Source organism: Mytilus trossulus, chromosome 2 (assembly GCF_036588685.1).
Source record: "Mytilus trossulus isolate FHL-02 chromosome 2, PNRI_Mtr1.1.1.hap1, whole genome shotgun sequence".
Taxonomy (NCBI): domain Eukaryota; kingdom Metazoa; phylum Mollusca; class Bivalvia; order Mytilida; family Mytilidae; genus Mytilus; species Mytilus trossulus.
The window spans coordinates 42368490-42395309 of record NC_086374.1 but is presented as its reverse complement, the minus strand read 5'-3'; the positions used below and the strand labels follow the sequence as shown (position 1 = coordinate 42395309).

Here is a 26820-nt window from a genome sequence, read left to right as displayed (position 1 = left end):
ACTCCGCCGCATTTTTGCGCCTGTCCTAAGTCAGGAGCATCTGGTCTTTGTAAGTCTTGTATTCTTTTAATTTTAGTTTCTTGTGTACAATTTGGAAATTATTATGGCGTTCATTATCTCTGAACTAGTATATATTAGTTTAGGGGCCAGCTGAAGGACGCCTCCGGGTGCGGGAATTTCTCACTACATACCTATTGGTGACCTTCTGTTGTTGTTTTTTCTATGGTCGGGTTGTTGACTCTTTGGCACATTCCCCATTTCCATTCTCAATTTTATTTTGATTTAAGAAAGATTTGTTGAAAATCATGTCAATACCTACGTAATGACTTCTACGCTGTGCTACCCTCTGGACTGATAGTCCTTCTAGTGTCACCTGATATTCACGCATCACATGTCATGCGAACTTAGGCTCTTATTGTCACTAGATGGAATAGAACTTAGTTAGTTTATTCACGGGTCAACGTAAAATGATGGTATTAGAGTATCTTCAAAATTCAAGGCTACGAGAACATGTTTTTTAGCCGATAATATATGTTAAATTTACTTTGAATGTACTCTTTCTGTTCGCAGTTAAAAGCAAACGTTTCATCATTTCTGATAGACACATGCGAAAAAATCAAACACTGTCAGGTTTGTTAGTCTTTAAAACCTCAAACTTCATCCGGGCATGTCAAAAGTAAACCATAAGATAATAAACTCCGAGAAAAATTCAAAACGGTAAGTCCTTAATCAAATGGAAAAAGTAAACGCCCAAACACATCAAACGAATGGGCAACATTTGTCAAATTCACGACTTGATACAGGTATTATCTAATGTTAAAAATGGTGGATAAAACCTGGTTTTTATAGCTAGCTAAACCTCTCACTTGCATGACAGTCGTATACAATTATTTGTTTATATTGACAACGATGTGTGAAAAAAACTAGACATGCTAGTGGTAGGCGAAAATGTCAAAAGTAGGGGTTCAACAGGCAACTTATTTATCTTTATCACTATAACACAAAATTATATAATATGGAATTTAATCTTTTAATTGAACGAAAATATAAATAACGACAATAATGTAAGGACGAGCACTTGTTTTGTATGAAGAAACACATCATATAATCCAAGAAGGCAAATGTTTTCTGTCCACAATTGCATTATGATGATCTTTTATTTTCTATACCATGTTTTTTTGTTAATTCTTCTACATGTGTTTAAATGCCTTTTGATAGAAGTTAGATCCAACAATACTAAACAGCACAGAAATGACACTAACAGCAAAATCATACCAGCCCCTATAGATTGCGAGGATACCCTGTCATCAGGAGCACTTAAAAATCTGTTGAGATAAGACGAAATATTTTGTTTATCAACCTTAAGTAAATCTTCAAGTTCCTTTAGTTTAGGTGATAGAATAAGACGAAGCTCATCCATTGTATAGTTGGTAACAGTTTGATTTCTCCAATAGTCTAGTCGTGCCCTATATTCACAACTGCATGCACATTGTGGCACCCCTACAAAACATTCGAATAAAGTATAACACACAAAGAAGTCACAATTTACACATGCATCAGAGAACATAAGCTTAAAAACGATTTTTAAAATTACGAAAAAAAGTCTGTATAACTGTGATTTTCAAAAAATTAACATAGTCCAAAGCACGTAATTTCGGCAAAAATTAGCGGAGTGGAACAGAACTAAAACTTGATCTATAACTCATCATAAATAGATTACATACCAAAAATCATCCCAATATCTGAAAGCGTTTAGAAAAAAGTTCGTATAACTGTGATTTTCAACAATTTAACAAAGTCCAAAGCCCGTACAATAAAAGTTATGCGATTTCGAAACAGAACCATGAGGCAAAATAGAAAAAAAAGAAGATGTGGTATAATTGTTTATGAGACAACTCCCCACAAGAGACCAACATGTCATTATCAACTATATGTCCCCATACAGCCTTCAACAATGAGTAAAGCCTTTATCACATGGTCAGCAAAAGTCTTTGTCATCGGTATCCATTATTCCTATATAGACAGTGCTGTTACGTATATCGACCTCATCAATTCCAAGCTGTCATATATTGTTAAGATATACCGCAAATCAATGTTACGAACATTGGAAACACGTGAGCAATATGCTAAATGCAGTATATCTGAACTTGCTTTAAGGAAGTAAAACTGTTCCGTTTATATTTTAATTAATCAGATATTCAAATTCTATCGCAGGTCAGATGCATACTTTTCACATATTTTTTATTTATACGGTCGGGTAAATAATAAATATAAAAAAAAAAAAAAAAATTAAAAGCCAGATTGACCATTGCTTCCCTCACTTACCTGTGGGTGCTTCTGGTGGTAATATTGACGAGGCATGGTTGTCTGGTAATAGGGATTGAGTTGTGCCTTGCATACTTGTGATGTCTCCACTAGTCATTGCCATGGAAGTAGAGAAAACATTAGTCGTGATGTCTATATCTGTTGTTTCCGTAGTAATACTATCAGATAAAACATTAGTTGTGAATCCTTTATCGGTCGTTTCCGTGGTAATAGATAAAACATTAGTTGCGATGCCTCCATTGGTCGTTTCCGTGGTAATTTTTTCGCTTGTTGGCATCATATCGGTTGTTCTTTTCGTGGTTGTTTTATCATTTGAAATAAATATCTTCATTGAAGTTCTATCTAATGTTGATGATGGTACAGTTGTGAATGCCAGATCTTCACTCGTCATGTCTGTTAGAATAACTGTTGAGGCTTTAAAAGAAAGAGTAAGATTTATTGATTGATTGTTGGTTGCTAAACGTCCAGTTGCAAATATTTCATGCATATTCAAGACGAGAACAAGTTCACAATAAATACAATAGCAAGGTTGATATGATAGAGGCCATCTGGGATGATGGTTAGAGAAATTTGGACTGCCACTGGAAAATGGGGTATCTTGGATAGAGACAGAAATTTTGCCTTACAACAGGCCACCTACGGACTCCTCAAAAGAGTTGTTGCAAGGGTTCTTAACGTGCACTCTCTTTATTTAACGTCCCCCTTCTGACCAGACGTGACTGCGAACTTGATACATCCCGCACAGCGAAACAGACGCCCCACTTCGGCAAGCGTTTTACTGCCGGTCGGGAGAAGACCAAGCGACCATATTTCTATACCCCAGTCACCCTTGTCACCGCATTACGACTGGATTTCGTAGTTTCTGTATGAAACGGTAAAATGTTTTAAAAAAAAAATCTGATTTAAAATAATAATCTACAGGATAAGAATATAATAATGATATCGACCAAACGCATACAACTAATTAACTTGCGCATCTGATGCACTTTTCTGAATTTATCGTCATCAGGACCGCTCAAATTCAAAAATTTGAAAGATATGAATGTCATTCCTTATATGGTTGCAAGAGTTCAATTATATGTATAGACATTTTTTAAGAGTACCAGTGATGTTACATATCTTGTTTCTAGTATAACAAACAATCAAGAAACAAATAGTAGCAGTTCCTGAAATGACCAACGTGTATTACAACAAAAGAAAGGTAAAATATCATGCGGCAAAGGTTGACCAGAATGCAATTGAAAATAAAGTTTGACTATGGGACCATATAGGGAAGGCAAATTGTATATGTATCTTTCGTAAATCCATCGTATATTTGTTTTACACTGAATTGGACATGGCTTTAAGTTTCTAGATATTTAAACCTAATTGAATGAATATTCGATTGAAAATACACACAATATTATATTCTGATCACCTTCTTAGGGTAAGAGTGTTACATGTAAAATGTGAACAAATATTTGCGTTCTTGTAACTACTAGTATACTACCTACCGGCAATCAAAACAATAGTAATTATATATCATCGTACGGCTTTCGGAAATAAGTAAAACCAATACAGCTTTCTAACTTGTAAAAGTCTGAACTTAAAAATTCAACTGTTTCAGTGGGAAAAGGGACAGTATGATAATTGCACAAAAAAAAAACCGGAAACCAAACCTGATTAGTAGCAACAAACAACAACCACGTGATAACAGTCTTCTGACATGGGATTTACATGTTTGTGGGATCCAAACCACCCTCTAACCTGGGACACTGGTGCAACAGTACAACAAATAAACATATCATGAAAAACAGTTACAAAAATCCAATCCTTTGCAGAAATGTATGTTCACGTTTTTCTAACTTTGTTAGTGTATTTATTCATCTTTGGCAAATTTGAGACGTCTTTTGTTCGTGTTATATATCTTTATTCTCATAAACCAAAATCCATGGTACAGAGATATTATAAACATTATTAATATAACATAAAGTCAGAATTAATACAAATGTATGATCTACAACTGGAAAAATATGTCCAGCTATATGTAATATAAAAAAAACATTATGCATTTATACAATATTATATAAAAAATATTTAACAATGTTTCCCCTAAGAGTCCAGCTGTTTATTAATCAGTTTAATAAATTTGCACAAATGATTCAACATACTGATGTTTCTAGTATTCATCAAATCATGAAATTTCAATATGTTTGGTCTATGTAGATAATATGGTTTCAATTTTTTTTTCTCTATCATCATTTAATTTCGAACAATTAAAAATATAGTGGAATTCATCCCCAATATCTTCTGAATTACAAAGTTTACAAGTTCGATTTTCTCTAGGTATATTTTTCCACCTTCCAGTTTCAATAGGAAGTTTATGACTGAGAATCCTAAATCTACAAAAAGTAAAAATATTTTTATCATCTAGGATCTTAAAATAATTTTCTCTTTCAGCATTATCTTTGAATAGACGATAATTAATAGCTTTTGGCGATTCTAGTAAGATAGAGTGCCAATTTTGTTTCAATTGGTCTACAACACAAACTTTCACCTTATGATATAACCATGTATTACTAACAAAGTACTGTGTATTCCAAACATATGACAGTCCACAACTATCTAGAATAGATTTTATATTATTAAGCCATGGAATACTCATCCCATACTTTTTATATGCATATTTATACAAAATAACAGGAAGTTTTTCTTGCTATCCACACATAAGTTTCGACCAGTAATTTAAAATACGCAATTTGATATCAATTTCCAAAGAATATCTTCCAAGTTCTCCATAAATCATGAAATCTGGCGTTGACTTCTTTACATTTAACAAAATTTTACAGAATTTAAGGTGGACCCTTTCAATAACAGAAATGTTGCCGACTCCCCAAACTTCACTTCCATACAATAAAATAGGCTTAACAATTTTATCGAAAAGATCGAGTTGGCATTCTAAAGATAAATTATGTTTTCGACCTTTGCGGATAACATCGTACATAGCGTGTGTGGCTTTTTCTGTTTTTGTCTTTTTTGCCTTAGAAAAACTTCCTGTTCTAGAAAAAATAACACCAAGGTACGTAAACTCATTTACAATTTCTAAAAAAGTATTATTATATTTAAATCTATATTTGATAATGGTCTACCTTTTGAAAAAACTACAATTTTGCTTTAATTTACATTATCCTTCAATTTCCAAAGTTCACAATAGTTAAACAAAGAGTGAAGCTGCTTTTGTAAGTCATTTTTTGACTCTGCCAAAAGAGCTGTGTCATCTGCATACATAATCAGAAACAATTTAAAATAGTAGTCTAGCTGAATTTCTATATCATCGGATACTGTTTTTAGCCCTTCTACATCTTGTTCTTTTAAAAAATGCTCAAGATCATTAATATACGGTGAAAATAATAAAGGTGAGAGGCTTTTGCCTTGACGTACACCGACATTACACGGAAAATACACTGAAAATACACTACCATCAAAAATTCTTGATTTAATGTTACTATACATGTTTACAATCATGATGGTATCATACATTTTTCCACTGATAAAATTATCCAGAAGTTTTTGCCATAAAGCAGATCGCCAAACTGTGTCAAAGGCTTTTGCAAAGTCTATAAAAGCACAAAAAAGTTTTTTCTTTCGCATCTTCAATAGTTCAAAAAGAATATGTAGGACAAAAATACTATCTATGGTTGAATAACCTTTTCTAAATCCTGATTGATTTTCATTTAACAATAAGTAATTTTCCAAAAAAGTGGATAGTCTTGAATTCAGATTTGATGTAAAAAGCTTTCCCATGCAGCTAAGAATTGTGATAGGTCTATAATTTTCTGTTTTTTTTGTATCACCTTTATTTTTATAAAAAGGAATAATGTTACCAACTAACCATGCTTCTGGAATTTTACCGGAATCAAAAACAATATTAAAAAATTGAACATATATAGGCATACAAATATGACATGTGCTTTTAATATATTCGTTAATAATTTTGTCATCTCCACAAGCCTTTCCATTTTTTAAATATTTAATACAATTAAATATTTCATTTTCTGTTATGATACTATTTAGAGTTTAATTGAACTGGTTTGGTACTTGCGAAACAGGGATATCGTCGACTGAATCCGACGAATTCAAGTCTTTAAAGAAATCAAAGAGAACATCGATGGACATTTTTGGACTACGTTTTTCTCTTTTTTCATTTAAAATTTTCCAGAACTCCTTAGAGTTACTGTTTTTTAAATTTTGCATCTTTTTTCTAAAAATCTTTCTATATTCTTGTATAGAACAATCCATCTGCTATTTATACTTTCTCTCTGCATCTTTCATTTGAACATGATTATCTGTTGTTTTGTTGTTTTTTATATCGTCGTTTTGCAATTCGTGAGCACTTTCTTTGCTCCCAGCATTTTTTGTCAAACCATGGTTTGTTTTCCTTTGTGTTCTTTTTAACCTTCGTGTTATAAGTAATGGTACCTAGTACCTTTTCTGCTGATTCCAAAAGTATATCATTTATATGTTCGGACAATTTATTTACAGAATTTTGCGATATAACACTTGAATGCAAAAACATTAATTCATTTTCTAATTCTGTAATCTTATTTCCATTAATGTCCTCAATGAAATCTTGTTTTTTTTCATTATCCCTTTTTTTTAACTTAATATTTTCACTACCACTTGTTACATCATTGTTTTAGCTTCAGTTACAGCATTTTGCTCAATTTTAAATTTCAACAAAAGTGTCAATGGACAATGTACATCTGAGTAAAGAGACGAAAACGTATCTACATGCAATGATGGCACAGGCCGAGTAACTATCCGCAACCGCCAACACCTTCGAAAGTTCACTCCTTTTCAAACCAACCAAACACATGGTACTTTGATGGCACCTACTGCAGTTCAACATCCAGAAGTGATCTTGAGCTCTCCATCTACACCCAAGACAACACAGCCACAAGTACCCAAGATTCCAGTGTCTTTATCACCAACAAGAATCTTAAGTCAACCAGCTGCATTGAATGAGACACCAATTATAGTCCCCACTCAAAAACAGGGTACACAGACTCAGACAATTCAACAGCCTTCACAAATAGATTTGGACCAGTCATTCCACCAGACCCCTGAACCAGATGTACCTTCAATGTCTAGAGTACCACGTGCTCTATCCCGTCTTCAGCCACATAATAAAGCTGGAGAAAAGGAACTATTAACACCACGAAGACCGAGCCGCCGCAACACAACAGAACATAACATTGATGAATCAGGAACTGATTAATGAGATATGCAAAGACATTTATAAGTGAATCTAGAGACCATACACTTAAAATTGTGAAAGGACACCATATGTTTAAAATTGTGAAAGGACACCATACGTTTAATCTTGTTCGCTTCCGGATGACTTTAACAGAACATTCCTGAAGATCTATTTTCTAATAGACTTGACTTGGTTTAAGTTTTTTTTTTTTTTTCTTCGTATACAAAAAACTTGTCCCCCGGGGAGGAGATAACTAATCATTTACTAATATACTGTGTATTCATTTCAGGTATCAGTCATCCTTATTATTAAAGCTATAAACCTAGGAAGATGTTGACTCTCATTTATTTACAACATGATTTAATAATTCAAATGAGCAAATAAAATAGTCAACAACACTAGAACTTCTACATGTAAATATTCCCTCTTTATCACCATCTACTCTACCATTCAAAATGAACAAATTGTTATTTTTACAAATATCAAGTAAAGCGTTTCCATAATAAGTGTTTTTCGATATATCTTTACTTTTTCTAATACTTAACATATTTAACTCTCATAAAGCATTTGAGTAATCATAGCATAAATCTGAATCACTAACTATATCATGTTTGCTTTTTACAATATTTGAAAAATCAATATCAGAAGCAGTTCTGCTATTAAAATCTCCGACAAGCATAATGTATTTATAGTTAACAGAAAGTTTCAACAACTCTTGCTCTAGTTCGTTTAATGCATCGGTTATTTTGTACAGCGAATTTTCAGGAGGGATGCACACGTTCCCAATCACCAAGTCTTCATCAGTCTGTTGGAAATCTGCAGATATCTTAGCCCATAGCACTAGGCTACTCTTAGTTTCAATGATATGAATATATTTAGACATTTCATTTTTATACCCAAAAGCTATGCCACCTGATCTTACTCTAGAGTGTGACTTTCGATTATTTTAAATTTAAAAGTATATTCTGGTATGTTAATATTATCAAAATTATCAGTTTTTGTTTCAGTCAAACATATAATATCATGGTCACTTATCAATTTGATAAATTCAGGATACTGCGATTTTCTCACTACACCGCAACAGTTAAGGTTTAACATTTAAATGTCTTTCAGAAAAGCATCGGTAACAACTGACTCTCTATGGGGTAGCTAATAGTGTTTTGGCGTCGTTGTAAGTTTGCGTTTTTGTACAGGGTTTTTATCTGGAGTATGCGACATTTTTGTTTGAGTCTGTGTGTTCGTAGCTTTATCGTCTTCAACATTGCGTTCTTCATTATATATTTCACCATCGACATACAAGATGTTCCTCACTAACTTGACCTGGCAACCTTCAGCTCGTTTTTCTTCATGAGCGGATAAAAACTCTTTCTAGTCTGCTCAATTTCGTCCGGGAATTGTTGGTTGACTCCGAACGATTTATCTTTCAGCCGGTAGGTGTTAGATAGTACCCTTGCAAGATCTTTATAGAAGATAAATCTGGCTACGATTGGTCGCGGGCGGCCTCTTTTTCCTACGCGAGCTCCACTGCCGAGGCGATGAACATTTACCAGTTCTATCAAATCTGAAATATGCAATTCTTTGCGTATAAAGTCTTTCACTACCTGTTCTGTATTTTCGTGCTCCGCCTCTTGTATTCCTGTGAATACCAAGTTGTTTTTCATCGATCTGCATTGCAAATCGATTACTTTGTTGCGAAGTTCTTCGTGTTCCTCTCGCGCATCACTTAAAGCTGATTTAATTTCTGACCTCAATTCCGTTGTTCGGTCGTCTAAGTCGTTAGCTACTCTACTAACAGAAGATCTTATTTGTTTTACATCTTTTACATTGTTGTCATGTTTTACTTTAAAGTCGTCCATAAAATCACTTATACTCTGTAAATTATTATTCACTTCTTTATTGTTAACATGTAAATTCTTTAATTGTTTATCTAGATTTCCATGTTGTGTTCTAATTTGTGATATTTCGGACTCACTTTTTTCGCATCTTACATTTATTTTTTGAACGTTTGATTCAGCTTCGTTAACTTTTGTTTTTAACTCGCTAAATTTTTTAGCTAATGTTGTTAATGTTGTGTTCATTTTGGTGACTTGTGTCATTCCCGTTTCAATGGAAGTAAGTCTGCCATTCATGTTTATTAGCAGTTGATAGACGTTTTGTAATGTTATGTTCTGGCTAGGATCTTCGTCAAGAACATCCCTACTTTCGGTTAATACTGTAGATGTGTCCGTTTGGCTTGACTCCATATTTTAACCCACTCGTATAGAGCCTCAATATATAAATCGTAGTTCTAATTACTGTTCACTTGGAATACAAAACACCCCAGGGTACAGGTGATAAACAAATAAATAACAATGTCTCTCGGGATTCTACTTATTGTTGATACTGAATTTCAAAAAAAAAATAAATCAACAAAATAACCAGCGTCTTTACCATATTAATAACGGGCGAAAGGTCCCAATATACCAATCAAACACTTGAAAGTTCTAATTTCCAAAATTATCCATTTCATTATCAAATAAGATGACTTATCTTAGGAGCGAAAAAATCGACATCTTCATTCATACATTCGTAGTCTCTCCTGTTATGTTTCTATTATATTGGTAAAGTTAGTAAATCTAAATCGCTCCTTCGCGAAGACCAATTTGGTGCATTGCACTTACCAGCGTTTTTTGTATACTATTAGCAAGAACATGAAATTAGTGGCACATTTTTTAATTTTATATATTTCAATCAAATTAACCGCTTCAAACGTTATTTCAATATTCTGCTACTGGCAACTTAAAGAGTGTAGTTTCTTTCTTTCTTTTGTTAAACAGTTACATTGATAATAAAAATTGCAAATTCTGATACCCAATATCAATACTTTGAAATGTTAGATGTTTACTGGATAATTTCTCATTAAATGCTACTTTAATTCTATATCAACAAACTACTTGAAAGGGTCAGTTAGCATCCATTCTTTTCATATCTTCCCAGACAATAACACTATAAAGAATAGTTATCAAATGTACCAGGTTTATGATTCAATACGCCAGACGCGCGTTTCGTCTACATTAGACTCATTAGTGACGCTCAGATCAAAATATTTATACAGCCAATCACGTACAAAGTTGAAGAGCATTGAGGACCCATAGAATATTAACAATTTTGAAAAAAGAATAATTTTTAAAAGGGCTTGATTGTATCTTACCTTGAATCATCACAAGTTGAATGTTTACTCCGGTATCTGTACCAAAACTATTAATTGCTGCACATTTGTATATACCCTCGTCGTAGATACCAAAATGTTTGACGGTCAACGAAGGAATGTGTACAGTAGACCCACTGTATTTAGACACGTTTATTCCAGCTGTTATTGCATATGAAACACCAGACTTGTCTTTGAATGTCCATTCAACATTCGTTGCCAGACCATACGCGGTGTATGAACAGTCAATGGTTACACTTTCACCGGCTGGAACTTCAATATATGTATCTGTATTGTGAACAGTGGGAGTTCCATGATCTATTTAAATAACAATTAAGAAGTTTGACAAATATCCCTAAAAAGTAAAATCACAAAATACTCAACTCTGAGTACAATTAAATTTGGAAAGTTCTTAATCAAAATGAATAAATTACATCAAACGAATGGACACCAACTGTCATATTCTTGACTTCGTACAGGCATTTTCAAAAATGGAAATCCGAAAAATTACTATAATCGCCGACACGTAAAATTGGCAAAATTATTTTTGTAAAAATTTTGTTAAATATCAGTCGCGTTCACTCGAGATGATGTTTTTTTTCAATTAGCGGCAGAAAAATCCAGTCCAAATATCCACTACTGTCCTACATTTTATTGTGTTTGCACTGTATAATCCTGACCTTCACAGTTTTCAAGATTAATCACATTGTAAAACCGCCATCTTGGTTTCTATGAGGATCCCTGATTTACATAACATTTGTTACTCTCCGGTAATTTCGTTTTCATTGATGATACAATTTCCGCGTTTTTTAATAAAGATGATGCAAAGCTCCGAAAGACTCGAGAAAATATACAGCACGTGGAACCCCACGACAACACTTCCGGTAATACTAATGTCGGATTCCACAATACAAAATAATCTTGGATTATGTGAAGGTCAGGATTATACAGTACAAACACAATAAAAGGTAGGACAGTAGTTGATTTTTGGAATGCTATTTGATTCCGCTAAATGAAAAACGCTATCTTGAATGAATGCAGTAGTTTTATCTTTTAAAATATACTATCTGATGAGTTAAGCCTTTTTCAACTGATTTTTATAGTTCGTTCTTATGTTGTAGTGTTATACCACTGTCCCAGGTTAGGGGAGGGTTGGGATCCCGCTAACATGTTTAACCCCGCCACATTATTTATGTATCTGCCTGTCCCAAGTCAGGAGCCTGTATTCAGTGGTTGTCGTTTGTTTATGTGTTAAATATTGGTATTTGTTTTTCGTTCATTTTTTTTTTTACATAAGTAAGGCTGTTAGTTTTCTCGTTGGAATTGTTTTACATTGTCTTATCGGGGCCTTTTATAGCTGACTATATACGGTATGGGCTTTGCTCATTGTTGAAAGCCGTACGGTGACCTATAAATGTTAATGTTTGTGTCCTTTTGGTCTTTTGTGGATAGTTGTCTCATTGGCAGTCATACCACATCTTCTTTTTTATAGTTTAATGTTTTAATTTCAAATTTATATACTTCAACCTAACATTTAGTGTTAGTATCTCAAACTGGAAATGAGGATACCTGAATCGTTTAAATTATAATTTTATTTTTCTCCTTATGTCATATTCATACCAATGAAAAATCATGTTGTGGTCTTATAATGTTTTTGTATCAATGCTCAGTAATAGACTGTATGATGAAGTTGTGAAAATATGACAGAAACCAGCGTACTGTATGCCTGCATCGTCAATTGTGTTAAGCAGTTCATAAAACGCTGATTATTTGTACAAAAAAAACTGTACAACATTACAACTTGTACACAACATATATGCTATAAATAAAAGATTTGATTTAACCATTTCTTAAACATCCATTAATTAAAATGTTATTCAGAGAAAAACATATTTGTTGTTGGAGGCAAATATGTTTGAAATTCATATATTTAGTTTAGTCATTGCAGTTTTTGCATAAACGTTCATCAATAATTTATACAGCTTTGCTGCCAATAAACAGTTGGTTATTGTAGGGAATATGCTTAATTATTTATGTAAATACTTAAAATTCGATATTGACATGACCTTAAGGTTTATGTACCCTTCTGTAGCCATTTTTGTACGAATTTTTCAAACCTCAATTGTATCAAAACTAAAGATATAATGAATAATAGAGTTAGGCCATTTAGCACATATTCCAAGGGGAAACTTGATGCAAAGCATTAATGTTAACTGTGTCATTGCAATTGATAGAAAAAGAGGACTTTGTGGCGAATAAATCAAGATTTTTATAGAAAATCCACAGCCTTTAATACAGAGATTTTTGTTATAAAATTTGAAACATAAATTACTCACTTGATTTTCTATGATGTGCTAGTGTTTATTTAAAAAAAAAAGTTCTAAGTAACCTGTAAAATCCATAATACCTCGTGCTGGGTCACTAAACTCGAGCGCACCTTAAAAGGTGTACTTGATTTTGGACATATTTATATCTGTTTTATCCAATCACTACATTTATAAACTTGTTTTAAGGAAATTAATGATAGCACTGCATGCACTAATCCTATATCTATCAGTCATCAAATTGTCAAATATGAGAGTACAAGAATAAAGGCTGTGGATTTTCTATAAAAATCTTGATTTATTTGCCACAAAGTCCTCTTTTTCTATTAAATGCAACGGAACAGTTAAAAATTATGCTTTGCATCAAGTTTCCCCTTGGAATATGTACAAAATGGCCTATCTCTATTAATCATTATATCTGTAGTTTTGATACAATTGAAGTTTGAAAAATTCGTACAAAAATGGCTACAGAAGGGTACCTAAACCTTAAAGTATAAACAAGGCTGTGTTGACAAGTTTAGTAAAATTGGATGAGATTTTTGATATGTCCTGCGTGTGATAAATACTTATTGGATTTTGGCCATACCACTTTGAAAAAATCCAAAATTGATAGATTTATTATAAACCATTTTTTTTGCAGAAGTGTAATATTCGTTCAATAAGAGGGTAATGTTAGAAAAACCTGGTGCAAGGGGACATACCGTATTATGTAAATGGGTTAAAACTACTGTAAAACCGAGTAGAAGGATAAGTTATGTTTTGTTATATTCTAAAAAAACATTGGTGCATGCACTCAAGATCATGTATAAATATACAATAGTAATGATTTGAGCAGTAATTTGATGTTGTCTCCATTTGACCGTTTTGTAATACTTTAAAAACAGATTTTGTGTTTAAATCAAGCTGTAATTAAAAAAAAATACTGAACAAATTTTGTGTATTACATGATTGAATTCGAGGTGTAATTTACCATAAGGAATATTTGAATATATGGAACTTTAAAAGCATGTTTATACGGAAAATGCCTTCATTATTGAATAAAGTCAGTTTAAATAATACTAATAAGACATACAATTTTAATACACAAAACATAGTTTAGTTTATTGCATGTAAATTAATAAAAGCAAACAGCAGGAAAGACGTTTTAGAACGACGATATTAACGTTTTCCCTAGCTAGCTATTCCATGAAAATGTTCAGTTTACATATAATCAATTTTTAATCTAACTTCACTATTTCGCGTCATACGACATGTAATATATAAAAGCTAGTGAAAGAAAACTGGGTTACCTAACATTTATTAGTATATTATATCATTAATTGTTAAAATAATCAATGAACATCAATACTGAATATAGAATGACCACCTGAATTTAGCCATATAAGATATTTACATCTGAATAGATTAATGATTTAGCTGTCCTTAACTTATCGCGGACAACGCCCCGTTTCTCAATTAATCAGGGATCATTGTTTAGAAAAAGATAGTTAAAAATTTGTCAAGCTGTTGGCTCTGTATGTCATCCACCCCTTCTCCAACTGTACGTCAGTATTCTGTGCGACCCAATATTTACAGTCCAAAAATTAGAGTGGAATTCAAAAGAAGAAGAAATATACGTTTCAGTCTTCTATCTATTGTTTTTGTGTGAGACTGTGAATTATTTAATTGCTAGTCGAGAAAAGTAAAAATTGTTTTAAAAAAGGTTGCACACTGGCATAGTTATAGAATGCTGACAAAAAATGAATACTAGTACCATACAAACACAATGTTTCAATATGATAGTCAGTTTGGAGCAAAACATTTTTATTTTCAAAACTCAGGAGGACAATATGAAAATATTTGAAAATGATTCATGTTCTGAACAAGACCGACACGCTGCATGACCATGATTTTTTTAGCGTGTTTGGCCACAAAGTTTGGAGCAATTCGATGAAAGAAATTTTATACTTCTTATGCACATTATTCCAATTGGTCCCGATTAATACTCATTCCCATCGAATATTTGGCAAAAAAGCCAAAAAATATTTTTAAGACTTGACTATTCATAGTTTAAACGCGCGATCTGCTGCAAAAGACACAGGACTGTTGCATATGATAACCTACATTGCATTTCTTTTTTTATAATGGTAAAGAGTGTTAAATACGGTGTTTGCTTTAATCATCTTTTGCTATAATAGTTTTTAACATAGACAAACATCTATAATTTTAACGATATACATGTAATTATATTCTTACCTGGACAGGTGTTTTGTTTACTTGTACTTGAAGCAAAGTTACAATGGTCTGAAGAAACAATGCTATATAATTACATTTGAGATAAAACAAACAAAAAAAAAACAAAAAAAAAACCACGATCGCTTTCAATGCTTATGCAAGAATATGGGGTTGATCAAATACAATAGGATTGCATATAATTCTTAAAAAATATAAAATGTTTTCTTTATAAAATTCTAGATTTGATGAATAAAAAGTGTTGTTTTTGAAGTATCTTTCAATGAGAAACCTTTACAACATCCATAAATAAATAACTTAAAGCTTCATATTTGATAATCGAATAGGCACAGAACAGCAGCCTATAGACCAACTATGCTAATGCAATAAACCTCACTTTTTGTTAATCATTTTATTGTTTTAGAACTAATTAGTTTTTAAAATATTAAGTTGATTTATTCAATACAATCAAACCAACTACTGATCGAGAGTGTAAAAAGCTTCCGAGGGATCATCACATTTCAATAGATATCATTCGAAGGACAAACAACAGACAGTCTATGTAATATAAATCGAAAAACAAGCGTTTGAACACAACTTACCAAACAAAAAACCTGAGGATAACTCCTACAAGGAAATTCTAATTAGAAAAGACAAGTTCTACAACATCATTTCTTGCATCAAACAAAAGCAGAAGCATTGACTCAATATAATAAATGATGCTTCTGGAATTAACTTGAATAGATTTATGGAGGACAAAGTAGCATTTATTTTTACCATATAGTAAATGTCGGTCTATTTTTTTAAGCCACAGTCTGAAGGACAATGTATACGTGTCTATTGGGAAATGTGTTTCCTGACTTCTTAATAATATTTTGAAACTATATCGTTCAGATGTTGTATATGTAGTGTTTCTTGAATTTTTTTTCATTTATATTTATAGCCTTGTTAACTTCCCAGTAAAACATGAACATGACGTAGGCGATAACAATGGACAGGTCCATATATTTCTCGGTTGAATTGTTTTATATTTGCCATTTTGGGGCCTCTTATAGCTGACCATATGGTATTGGATCTTCTAATTGTTGACGGCCGTTAGGTAAGCGATAGTGGTTAATTTCTGTGTCTTTTGGTCTATTTCTATGATACCATTTCTTCTTTTTATATGGTACAATGGGGAATAGTGAGTGTTGTAGTGGTGTATGGTATATGGTGTAACTATTGAGTGGGATTGCGATTGTTAGTGATCGAAATAGAAAGGCATATCGTGAAATGCAGAACAATTTGTGGCATTTAAACCTGTTTCATCAACAAGTTTGAGATATATTTACATTTTTAATCATAATGTGTATTCGTCAATCGAATTTGTATAAACAATTTTATGTTATTTTGAATTTTACAGTACCATTGATGATTCATTGGTGTTCAGGAAAATGGTCTATTGAGGAAGGTTTTAAGTCACAATTTAACACGAATTCGTAGACATTATATTTAAACGCCATTTCGATTAAGATGACATAAGTACTTAATTTCATGGAAAGGATATGTTCATAGTCGGGGGAATAGATATCAGATAGTGTAAGTTTCATTCATTCTGCGTGAGGAACGAATATGATTTCAATAATAGAAACATCAATAATCAAATCACTGATATAAATTAGAATACATGGTGTTGAAAGAAAATAAAACTAACTAGATGCAAAGGCATTACCAAGTAGGACACAGATATGAACAATAACAGGACATCTTACAGTGTTCAACAAGGGACAAAATCAATACCCATATAGAAAGCAATAAAAGACATGACAAAACTAATATACGCGTTGTTTTCAAAGTCAAATGTGTCAATTTCTGAAAATGATAGTTTCCAAAGGTACCACGCTAACTTCGTTTATTATGCATGTATGATACAGTGGTAGAAAAATTCAATGGATTAGTGTTTGAGATAAGAATCAAGAAAAGTAGAAAAATAAAGAAGTATTTATACTGTTGCACATAGAACTTATCCAGCATGTATAAAATGTATTACCAGTAAACAGGAACAAGGTTGGAAAGCTAGAGTGTCTTAAAAGTATATGTCCGTCACATTTATTTAACTTTGGTTAAGTAGTTTCAGAGATGAAGATTTTTTTTTAAATTAACGACGACGACGGACTACGCCGGACGCCAAGTAATGAGAAAAGCTCACTTGGCCTTTAAGGCCAGTTCAGCTTAATAATCATTTAAAATTATTTAAGCATTTTTCTCTTGTAAGTGCGGTCACGTTACATATTGCAGAAATTATTGTCATAACAGGCATTTCTTTGAACATAATTTTCTTTTATCGTGATGCACATACACAAGCTATTCTGTCTACTTAGACACCAAATGTATAAGCGATATGTACGTACACGTCTTTGTATCTATAGATGTGTATTGCATTACTATATAAAAACTTAAAACTTGAATTTGTATAACCACAATCATACTTAATGTTAATTAGTTCGTTGTGAATACGCATTGTTTTTATGCTGTCGTATATATTTCAAAGTTATGTGCTATCAACTTTGTAAAAAACCCACAATTTGGTATTGTTCATTCATACAGACATTGGTAAAGATGTCATATAATCATATATTTTATAATGGTATAAGATATTTATTCATTTACAGAATTTTAACTGAAATTGGTAATTGAACTTACCTTTAATTGACAATACTATCTCAACATCGTTTGCTGCGTTTATATCATTAAAACTTGTAGGGTCGACATCATCTTAAGAAGAAGGAGAAACGTAAAACAATTTTAAAAATTTATATTACGAAAATACTGAACTTCGAAGATAATTCAAAATGGAAAGTCCCTAGTAAAATGGCCTAATCAAAATATGTTATTTGATTTGAGGTGAATTAACGTCACTTTTAAGGGCATACAATACAGTTTTTATCCCGTATTTACTTTTTGTTCAACACTTTTATATTGACTTTTTTAATCTAATTAAATCAAATATGCAATAAAAAATATACCTTCATTAGATACTTTTTGAGTAAAATGAGGTCGAAATTTTGTATATTTGCTCAAAATTCGGATTTATGGGCGTATTTTTCCTTTCGAAAGAAAGACATCTGTTTTTTTTTTGTTTTTAAAAGATACACACAAATTGTTTTTTTTTCAATGATTTGTAACTTTTGATTTTTTTTAAGCATCCTAATAATGTATACATTTTTTATTTAGAAATAACTCGTATTTATCAAATGTTCATGAATGTAGAAAAAACATCATTTTTTTGCTGTATATTTATCAAATTCTAAAAAATTGCCCTATTAAACTTTTCATAAAAATTGGCGCACATAATCTTCATACGTAATCAAACCAAATTGTATTTAAAAAAAAGAGGGGTCCATAAACTCGTTTTCAAGAAAATTAGTTTGAATGATTAAAATCAGTCGAAAACTGAATCTTTTCCCGAAAAGTCATAGTTTGACGTCGCGAAAATAACAATTTACGTTAAGCACCGCATTTAGGCTATTCCGTGGCGGCCAGTTTTTATTTGTGGAGGAAGCCTGAATGCCCGGAGGAAACCACCGACCTTCGATAGGAAATCAAATCAAAAGATAAAACACATCAAACGCATGGATAACTACAGTCATATTCCTTACTTGGTACAGGCATTTTCCTATGTAGAAAAGGGTGGATTGAACCTGCTTTTTTATAGCTAGCTAGCTAAACCTCTCACTTGTATGACTATCGCTTCAAATTTTATTTTAACAGTAGTTTTAATAATTGTACCAAAGTATGGGTGTGACATGAATAAGTAAAGATTATTTTTGATAGTTTATTAACACTCTTCAAATATTGTCGCGATATTAACACTTCAAGACTGGAATCTTTTGCTTCCACCATATGTCTTGGAAACGATGCAAACACATAAAGTTATTCGGTATGCACGGAAAAGTTGGGGTTTTTTTCAAATCTTTTTATGTTAAATGGATCTTTGTTAATTTTCAATTAAGGATACTTCAATGGTGATGTTGTTACTGGAAATGTCACGGTAACGTTTTAAGGTTGCAAATACATCCCAAATCAGACAATTTTAAACTGATGTAATGCCTTTAATCCAACTTTAAATTTTATAAATGATGTACCAAAAGAGAGAAGAAGTATAAATCTTTCAAATTGTAATAATTACATTATGACATACTTATTACATAATTAATTGTTATGTAATTAGCTGTTATATTGTGATGTCCACACTTGAATGAATTTAGCTTCTTTAATATTCATAGCATCCCAAAATATTTTAAAGATTCTTGTACAAATCAGTTTGAACTCCACAACCATGTCTCAGATTTTTCCTATTGTAATTTATTCTTTCATTAACCTTTAATGAAGTTAGCAACACCAATGCATAAGAGATCACTAAATTCAATTGGGTATAAAATTTGTTCTATTGATGTTTTTTGAAATCTGAGAAACTGTTTTGGAGGTCAAGCTGTGTTATGCAAGACTAAATAAAATGTTTTGGGATTCTATGAATAACAAAGAAGCCAAACTCATTCAAGTGTGGACATCACAATATAGCATATAATTACATAACAACTAATTATGTAATAATTATGTCATACTGAAATAATCACAATTTGAAAGATTAATCCTTCTTCTTTCTTTTGGTACCTCATTTATAAAATCTAAAGAAGGATGAAATGAATGACATCAGTTTACAGTTGTCTGATTGGGAGTAAAACTATCTTTGTATTGAGCTACCTTAAATAGAGGTCGGTCATTGATTGAAATCCACACTCAAACACAAGAGAAAACAAACGACATAACGGAAATACAACGTTAAAATGTAACAAACGCAAAATCAAACTATAATATAACAATGGCCATATTCCTGACTTGGTACAGGACATTTTTAAAGAAAAAAAATGGAGGGTTGAACCTTGTTTCGTGGCATGCCAAACCTCGCACTTTAATAGCAAAGTTAAATATGTAGGACTATAAAGTGCGATGGGGACGCTAAAGTACGATGGTGACGCTAAAGTGCGATGGTATACGCTAAAGTGCGATGCTTCCATTCGCTAAAGTCCGATGGTCCGCGAAAGTATAAACGTAAAAATTGTAGTACTTGGATTATGACGTTAACAGTTGTTTATATAAACCAAAAATGAATATGCCAGAAGATAAGTTAAGAATATTTGATTGACAACTTCTAAATCAAATGTTCAGGACTGAATTTCTGACCTAACTGTGTTTCATTTGCTGAAGCAAGTTAGCCAACTGTGTTGATTTATTTTGGATGCTGGAAGAAGGACTTGTATCCTGCAGTTGACCATTTTACTTTATAGATCCAAAATAGTATACGCATAGCTATCATATTATACTGCTTCTATTGGTAGCAAACGGATGCACTGAAATCATTGTTTACGTTGCAGTTAACATTGAAGTCCCCGTTAAATTTTTCTCAATTTTATTGGAAAGTAACGTTGTTAAAAAAAAAGGTTCATGTTTTTCAGTGTAAATTATAAATTGTCGGCTGAAACATAGTTTGTACAGTGCAGGAAAATATAACATGTATTTTTAAGGAAAAGAGAAAGATCGACGAATGATACCCTTTTCTCGCATTAAAGATTAAAGCTAAATCATGATTAAAGCTAAATGCCTTGTTCAAATAAATGTTACTTATTCCGACAATGTGGTTGGTTTTCCAAATTTAGAAACTCTGATTCAAACAAAAAATTCTCTGAAACTGATATTTTCAAGATGCTTGGTTGCTTGATTGACAACATATTTGTTACGTTCGGAGGACGTGTTTTTCAACAGACTGTCGGCATTCCAATGGAAAAAACTGTGTCCCTCTACTAGCCGACTTATTTCTTTATTACTATGAGGCTGACTTCATGCAGAAACTTCTTAGGAAGAAAGATAAGAAGTTAGCAATATCCTTTAACTCTACTTTCCGCTATATAGATGATGTTCTTTCACTAAATAATTCAAAATTTGGTGTCTATGTGGAACGCACCTATCCCAATGAACTAGAGATAAAGGATACTACAGATACAGTTAAGTCGGCTTCATATCTGGACTTACATCTAGAAATTGACAATGAGGGTCGATTGAAAACAAAATTTTACGACAAAAGATGATTTCAGCTTTCCAATTGTGAACTTTCCATTTCTAAATAGCAACATTCCAGCAGCACTTGCATTCGGGGTATATATCTCCCAATTGATACGATATTCCCGTGCTTGCATTTCCTATCACGATTTTCTTGACAGAGGGTTGCTGCTCACAAGGAAGCTATTAAACCAAGAGTTCCAAATGGAAAAGTTGAAATCATTCCTTCGTAAATTATACAGACGCCATCTCGAGTTGGTTGACCAGTATGGAATAACCGTTTCGAAAATGATATCGGATATGTTCCTTACGTCTTAACTACAATCCCCTTCCCTTTCATGGATGTGACCTACCGCATTAGACTATTTACCGGATTTGTAATCACATACGCAACCCGACGGGTGCCTCATGTGGAGCAGGATCTGCTTACCTTTCCGGAGCACCTGAGAATACCCCTAGTTTTTGGTGGAGTTCGTGTTGTTTATTCTTTAGTTTTCTATGTTGTGTCATGTGTACTATTGATTTGTCTTTTTGTCTTTTTTCTTTTTTAGCCATGGCGTTGTCAGTTTGTTTTAGATTTATGAGTTTGACCGTCCCTTTGGTATCTTTCGTCCCTCTTTTACTTAAGCTTACCAATAAATCATAAAGCCTACCACATATGTTATACCTTAGCATATTAGCTTTTGTATTTTTTTTATAATCCATTTATTTTAATGTTTCGAACCTAATCATATTGGTCCATCGCACTTTAGCGTGATATACCATCGTACTTTAGCAAAACAAAACCAAGCATCGTATTTAGCGTAGATCATCGCACTTTAGCGTGACCATCGCACTTTAGAGTACCATCGCACTTTAGAGTCCTACATATATAACATTAAAATGACAACATTATATTACAAAAATACGATACTCATAATTAGGAGAACATATTAGACAAAGAAACACATGAATAATAGCTAACAAAAGGTATCAGGTTTAAAATTCAATACGCCAGAAACGCGCTGTCCACAATAAGAAAGATTTTGACCGGACACACAATGATTATTCCTATTGGCTTATTTTTTTTTTATTTAATGTTGACATGCTGTTATTTTTTATGTTAACATGCTATTTGGTGCTTTATTACTATCCAATATAATATAAATTAATCTAGTATGTTAATCCTTCTCTGCATTATAGTGCGAGTGCATGTATGTGTGTGCGTGTGTGGATTTTTACAGACTTACCAGTGTATGGTGAACTTGTAGCCACATTGTACACATACTGCGGCGCTTTACCGGCCTCAGTGCTATGGTATATACCAGCATATAGAGTACTATTAGAGCTATCTAACCATAGAAACTCATATTTGTTATTTGTGCTAAAACAAAGTTGATGAAAAAATATAACATATTCGGTTTAATTCGTCAATTATCTATTTAGACAAGGGGCAATTTGATACCATATTCGAATACATATTTGAATACAAAAGCATTAACAGCCCTTTAACACAAAATTAAGGGCATATCGTTCCAAACGTATACGAACCAAGCAGAGTTCATAACATATAACAAGTAGTTAGTCTGTGTGAACATGATTTATTTATTAGTCATTGTTTGCGGGTACTCTAGATATAAGAGGAGTACTTGTGTATATTGTCTACATGACATTTTGAATTTATTCTTCTTGCCTTTCTGATGAGTTGATAAATTTACCTCGGATTTTTACATTTTTTTATTTTGTTGTACTAGCACATCATTTTCCAATCTGAAGGAACGATTGAGGGCTCACAAACATGTGTTAAACTGTCACATTCGTTACATGCCCGTCCCCAGTCATTAGCCTGTAATATAGTGGTTGTCGTTTGTTGCTGAATATCATATTTGTTCTTAGTTTATCGCTTGCCATGCATGCCGGTGCTTTTACGTTTTAATTGTTTCACATATTGTCATCTCAGGGCATTCCTATATCAGAAAGCTTCCTGTACATGTATAGAATGAATTTACTTTATGACTCTGTATGATTAGAAAGTTATGTGTATGTATATTATGAATGTATTCTATACATTATTGTAAGCAGAAAAGTTTCATTAAACGGACAGCTAAGTAGTTTAATTTTTTTTTATTCTCCTCTCAATTATAAAGAAGAAGATGTTGTATGATTGCCAATGAGACAACTATCCACAAAAGACCAAAATGACACAAACATTAACAACTATATGTCACCGTACGGCCTTCAACAATGAACAAAGCCCGTACCGCATAGTCAGCTATAAGAGGCCTCGATAAGACAATGTTAAACAATTCAAACGAGAAAACTAACAGCCTCATTTATGTAAACAAACATGAACGAAAAACAAATATGAAACACACAAACAAACGACAACCACTGAATTACAGGCTCCTGACTTTTGACAGGCACATACATAAATAAAGTGGCGGGGTTAAACATGTTAGTGGGATCCAAACCCTCCCCCTAACCTTGGACAGTGGTATAACAGTACAACATAAGAATTAGTATATGTATATATAATGACTGTATTCATATTATATGAAACGTTAATAGTTTCAAATCGGGAAAAATCTAGATAAGTTTATAGAGGATAGAAACTTAAAACGATATTTAACGTTACAATCCTGTTGTTGCATTGTGGAAAGTTCATTAGTTGTCATTTGGTCTCTTGTGGAGTGTTGTTTCATTGTAAATCATACCACATCTTATTAAAAACAATTACACACGACCGCGTTCCAAACACGACCACGGGAACATAACTTAGTTTTGTTTGTGATTTTTTTAAAAAGATCAAGTCGATCGAAAACCCAAATCACATACAATGGTAAACTGTATTAATTTTCTTTAAGACATCATGAAGTGAAATATCTATTTTTTAACTAATACTATTCCTGTTTTAAAACTATGCTATTACTAGTAATAGACACCTTACATACTAAAAGTTATAATTCTTACTTTGTCATAAAGATATCCGTAGGTAATGGAGACCTATCAGGAGAACTGCTGTCCGGTTTACGGCTTAGAATGCTTTCTATCCTATGAGTGAAAGGATTGTCATACCTCAGGGTTAGTTTGTTTGTCTCAAATCTCATTTCCAGCTGAAATGTTCAATGTGTCATATAACAGATTTGATATAGATTTAATCAAGTTAAGCTGAAAACTAAAACAGACAAAATAGACTTTACACTTAACTTGTTTAATATGTAATTGGTTCAAATAAAAAAGTTAACACAAAATATTTCGAATTGTTAAGCATGGATATACATCAATAAGACAACACCCTTAAGTTCGGGATCTGGATATAACAAATTACTTAACACCGGTACTGCATTCTTTGGTTGTAAGTTTGACTGTACCTGTAGAATACTTGTTTCGAACGGATTCCGAAAATATCAACCTTGAAATTTGATGTTTATGTTGTTAACTGAGCCCGAAGATTTAAATACGATCCAGTTAAACTTATCAATCTTTGAAAAAAAAAACATTCTTAAAGGTAACCTATTCAACACTGTCATTAAATATTTGATTTTTTTTTTATATAAATAAATAATGATTTCGTTATCAATAAATTATCTCATTCTAAATATTATTGTTATAAACTTATGCACTTTCCTGATTGTGGATGTGTATTGATTTATATTTTAGTCATAGGTACATGATTGTTTTTAATTAGTTGGCGTTGGCTTTGAAAAAGCTGTAAGTGACATATAGTTATCTCAGATCTTAGAGTTAACTATTGTCATACTAGTGACTTTTTAATGTTAAGGATGAGGGATGTATATATACTCTGCCACGTCTGGTCTGTGTAATGTTTGATGTCTTTCTGTTTTGTATCCATATAATGATTTAAGTCTTTTTAAATAATTTTTGTAGGTTGTATTTTTGTTGTGATGTTACACCCTTGTCCAAGGTTATGGGAGGTTTGAGCTATAACAAACATGTTCAACCCCGATTTATTCTTTAGATAGCAACCATTCAACTTCAAAAGAAGGGGCATTTGTGGTTTTTTTATATCGGAGTTTGAATTTTTATTTCAATTAAGGTGTCACATTTTGCACATGTATACATATGTTTTTCAACAACAGGCAGTTGTGTGTTCTAATTCTAAATTGAAACTAGACAACAATTTTAAAATCATCTCTAAAACAATATTAAATAAAGAAAACATCCACATCCCATTCTCTTAATGACAAAGCATTAGATGATACCAAAACAATAACTGTATGTTTCATTTGTTTCACACTGGATTAATTTGTCAATTTGTCAAACCTGATATTCGATACTGTTAAACGAACGAATTCGAACTTTCAAGAAAACGCGTCGTACTTTTGAGTTTACAGGTTGCAATAGCGTACCTATACATTTCTCTTACAGGCAAGAACTTTCTTAATTCGTTTTTTTTAAATGTATTATCTATGCACCTCAAAAAAATTCTTCCGGTATTCGTTGACGTGGCAAATATTTATACTAGGGACTTAGGCAGTTGTGTATGAACGTTGAGTAAGCTGCAAATTGCATCATGTTCGATCCTTTTGATCTGGAGTTAGCAATTAACAAATCAAATCTTTCCAATACCAGTACTTATGTAATTAAAATTGAAATTCTTAAAGATTGCTCATTCAAGTGGTAACATAAAATATATCGATTGAACTGTGTGTCAACAAAACGATATGTTCTTTTTCTGAACAACAGAACTGTGGTTTAAGCTGATGTTAATTAACAGATTATGTAATCTAAATTTCGATTGCGTTATGCGTCATTTTTGAATATGTTTAAAAAAAAACCCACTTAATTTAGATATAAACAAATATTCAACATCAACTTGAATTTGTTAAGAAAAATCATATAAGAGACACACGTAAGGTCAATACTATCTATTTAGTTATGCCGATATAGATAAAGGCAACAGTAGTATACTGCTGATCAAAACTCATAATTCCATGGACAAAAAAGAAAATCGGGGTAACAAACTAAAACCGAGGGAAACGCATTAAATATAATAGGAGAACAACGACATAACACTAAAATGTAACACACACAGAAATGGACCGAGCATCAGACCAAATCCCACGAGAAAGATATAGAAACATATAATTCTACTTACATAAGAGACACAAGTAAGGTCAATATTATCTATATAACCATGCCGATAGATGTCAGTGTTGCCTGCGGATCCACAGTATACATGCTTTAGATTCCATACATCAAATACTTCGTATCCACATGCCTTCAACATCTTTACAACTGTGTGTACCGTGTCACCTGAAAATGTTAAAACACAAATATATCTAAAAGACCATATGACGAGAGTATTTACAACTATTGGAACTCGTTAGGGAACTCAATGGTTAACATGCTGACGTGGTTTTTTGTATATATAAAAGCAGAAGTGTATTTAATAGTATGCTAAAATGAAAAATCTTCTGCTTCAATTCTATCTCGAGATA

At 32.4% G+C, this 26820-nt stretch overlaps 1 protein-coding gene across 1 annotated transcript; it reads right to left on the bottom strand.

Annotated features, from left to right (window-relative positions):
• Positions 1-1075: 1075 nt before the first annotated feature.
• LOC134705775 (uncharacterized) lies at positions 1076-26609 on the bottom strand. Its single transcript, XM_063564492.1, has 8 exons — positions 26478-26609; positions 24329-24471; positions 22609-22742; positions 17966-18037; positions 15308-15355; positions 10752-11066; positions 2326-2739; positions 1076-1500 (listed from the first exon to the last, which is right to left on the bottom strand). The coding sequence occupies exons 1-8, from the start codon at positions 26607-26609 to the stop codon at positions 1157-1159; spliced, it is 1602 nt and encodes a 533-aa protein (XP_063420562.1). The 3' UTR covers positions 1076-1156.
• Between the last annotated feature and the right edge of the window lie 211 nt (positions 26610-26820).

Excerpts from the sequence above, each read along its gene's own strand:
- LOC134705775 (XM_063564492.1), bottom strand. The coding sequence starts at position 26,609 with ATGTTGAAGGCATGTGGATACGAAGTATTTGATGTATGGAATCTAAAG. Across the intron at positions 22,743-24,328 it reads ACGGATATCTTTATGACAAA|CACAAATAACAAATATGAGT; the intron begins GTAAGAATTATA and ends ACTTTGTTTTAG. Across the intron at positions 15,356-17,965 it reads GATAGTATTGTCAATTAAAG|ACCATTGTAACTTTGCTTCA; the intron begins GTAAGTTCAATT and ends TTGTTTCTTCAG.